The following is a 2986-nucleotide window of genomic DNA, read 5'->3' on the forward strand; positions in this document are numbered from 1 at the left end:
GATCCACCTTTATGAACAGATTATGCAAAATATTAAAACTATGAACTCACCAACCTTTGTGTTGACACTTGCTAGCATGTTTATTCTCAGGTTCCCTAGAAGTCTTCCACTGTTTGCTTATATGTTAGACAAGCTATGTGCATGGAGTCTTACATGGCATATTTTTCAAGGAAACGTTGCATTCACCAAATCATCACCATGTATCTTATTTTAACTGCATTGTCAACGGAAGTACTATTGTAAACTATTATTTACGGTGATTGTCTGTATGTAGAAATCATCAGCTGTCAAAAACCTTTGATTTAAATATTCATTTATGGTGTGCCTTTTCAAAAGAATGCAAAGTTTACAAAACATATCATATAGAGGTCAAATACCTTGCAATGAAATCGATGAATGACGTGTTCGTCCATAAGGATTTGGAGCGATCGTCACAGTGATGGATTTGCGAGCCAACTACACCAATCGATAGATTTTTCTTTGATCCTAGTCGAGACCCAATCGAAAGTGACAACTTGAATTTCACTAACCAACGTTGAAGCGCACTCGAACTTGTTTTGAAACACCTTCAAGTTACGATTCTTCCAAAGATAATAGACGCACACCCACTCAACGGCTTGCCATATTTTTTTTCCCAAATGGAGACATATGATGAGAAGATTTACCATGTAGAATGTCGGACATGTTTGACAAAGAGCACGAGCCTAAATTCCACCATTTGAAAATACGATTCCACACATCTAAAGCTTCTTTACATTTGATGAGTAAATGGTCTACCGACTCGAGATCGTCATCGCAAACGGGACAATGGACACTATGTAGATCGATGCCCCGTTTATCAAGTTCGATCCAAACCGGGATTCTTTTCTTAAGGACTCTCCAAACGAATATTTTAAGCTTTTTTGGAATAAGATTATTTCCCAATGTAGGATTTGGAGAGCCATTGGGAACCTCAAGGATATGTTCATCGAGCAATGAGGATAGCTTTTTAACCGTGAAAACACCATTATTTGCAAAGGACCAAGACATAGATTCATTTGACTTGAGGTCGAGACGAATAGACTTCACTAGATTGTGTACTTCTATAAGCTCATTCAATGTTCTCCCGGTTGGTTCTCGTGTCCAGTTCCAAAGAAAAAGTATCGATTGGTGTGATGGAGCATTAGTGCAGATACAAGGATGAGTTGAGTGCGGGTGTGTTGACAGTGCTATAACAGGAGAACTCTCGATAGAATCTGAATTTACTTTCCCTGCAAAATTAAAGGGAGATAATAAAACATGTGGACTGGCAACCAAATCATTAGGGACAACAGCATTATTAGAAGGCTGTAAGCCTATAACGAGATAAAAGGATCGACAACAGTATCATCGGCTTCTACAGTATCTGAACAATCAATATTCACGGCTTCTGCAACAAACTGACTTGGAGCAGTAGCAACATTCTGACCAGAATCAGGCACGCCTGGAACAGTATGCAACACAAGAGCTGCACCAGATTGACCTGCAACGTGGGAAGGCAAAACGGTCCTGAAATGAGATCATTACTGGATGTATTTGGTAAGACTGAGATACGATCTCTGATCGAAGCATTCGGGTTTGTATCAAGTTTGAGAATTCTTGGAAATAAATCATTTAAACATGCTGACCCGCACCAATTATCCTTCCAGAAAAGTTTGTTTCTTCCGTCACCAATTGAATTCTTGAACGGTTAATGAACGGGACACCTAAATCATCGATGTGTCTTCCTGCAACGATAATATTAAACCAAGTACTTGAGGTTGAGGAATGGGCACGCCCATCACTCGCCCTCAAACCACCGTCAATTCCATAAATGCTTTTAATAATTTTGGTCCAAAGACAATTGGTTTCGGTTTTGAACCTCCACCACCACTTACCCAAAAGGACAATATTTTTGCCTTTTAAAGACCCGATGTTAAGACTCCCTGACCCGTATGGTAAACAAGTGGAACCTCATTTGACCCAAGTTATTTTAGAACCCGAACCCGGAAAGTCCCCACCCCAAAGAAATGAACGTCTCACACTCTCGAGAAGCTTAAGCACACAAGGCGGGACGCGAAAAAGCGCGAAGTAATACAACGGAAGGCTATTAAGAACCGATTTTAAAAGAACCAATCTACCACCGTAAGACAACATTCTTATTTTCCACTCCGAAAGTCTTCTTTTGATATCAATAACCGGGGTCCAATCACTTATTTTTTTTTATCTTAGCACCGATTGGAAGACCTAGGTAAATAAACAAAAAAAATTCGGCTTGACAACCCATACCACTCGCCAATCTATCAATTTCACTTAAAGTAACGCCCACCCCGTAAACACAACTTTTATGAAAGTTCACTTTTTGGCCCCAGGCTTGTTCAAAACACTTAAGTATGTTAATAAGATTGCGGGCATTAGTGTTGGACCACTCACCGAGGAACATCGTGTCATCCGCTATTTGAAGATGTGACACCAATATTTTATCTTTCCCAATTTGGACCCCATTAAAGAGTCCACATTCAACCGCGGCCTTAGTGAGAATATTGAGACCTACCGCGACTAAAATGAATAAGAAAGGAGATAATGGATCTCCTTGTCTAACACCATAACCTAAAGAGAATTCCTTGGTAGGCGAGTCGTTGATGAGAATGGAGATGGTAGCTGATTTTAGACAAGCGAGGATCCATTTACACCATTTATCCCCAAAACCCATGCAAGGCATAACTTCTAATAAAAAAATATTTGTATCAAATGTATTTGTTAGCCGATATTATACTTAGTCCATTTATTTTATGTATTAGGCTTAGCCAGTTAGTCATTATTTCCTGTTAGGGCTTGCTTATGCATTGTATTTATATCTCTCTATTATGTATGTTTCAGTCAATCAATAATACACAACTCATTGCATTATAACATGGTATCAGCCCAGTGATCCTTAACCCTAAATCACCATCCTCGTTTTTTTTCTCCTGTTTATTTCTTCTTTCCG

The 2986-nt window shown here is 39.2% G+C and overlaps 1 protein-coding gene across 1 annotated transcript; it reads right to left on the reverse strand.

Annotated features, from left to right (window-relative positions):
- Positions 1-609: 609 nt before the first annotated feature.
- Positions 610-2719, reverse strand: LOC139886618 (uncharacterized). The gene is made up of 3 exons (XM_071870539.1): positions 2233-2719; positions 1424-1501; positions 610-1334 (listed from the first exon to the last, which is right to left on the reverse strand). Exons 1-3 carry the CDS (start codon positions 2717-2719, stop codon positions 610-612), a joined length of 1290 nt encoding a protein of 429 aa, XP_071726640.1.
- Positions 2720-2986: the final 267 nt, after the last annotated feature.

Source organism: Rutidosis leptorrhynchoides, chromosome 1, assembly GCF_046630445.1.
Source record: "Rutidosis leptorrhynchoides isolate AG116_Rl617_1_P2 chromosome 1, CSIRO_AGI_Rlap_v1, whole genome shotgun sequence".
Taxonomy (NCBI): Eukaryota; Viridiplantae; Streptophyta; class Magnoliopsida; order Asterales; family Asteraceae; genus Rutidosis; species Rutidosis leptorrhynchoides.

Bases quoted from the DNA above. Each gene is read 5' to 3' on its own strand.
- LOC139886618 (XM_071870539.1), bottom strand. From the start codon at position 2,719: ATGCCTTGCATGGGTTTTGGGGATAAATGGTGTAAATGGATCCTCGCT. The intron at 1,502-2,232 runs GTGCTAAGATAA...CCCACGTTGCAG, and splicing joins TTACCTAGGTCTTCCAATCG to GTCAATCTGGTGCAGCTCTT. The intron at 1,335-1,423 runs GTCAGTTTGTTG...ATCTCGTTATAG, and splicing joins GAATGTTGCTACTGCTCCAA to GCTTACAGCCTTCTAATAAT.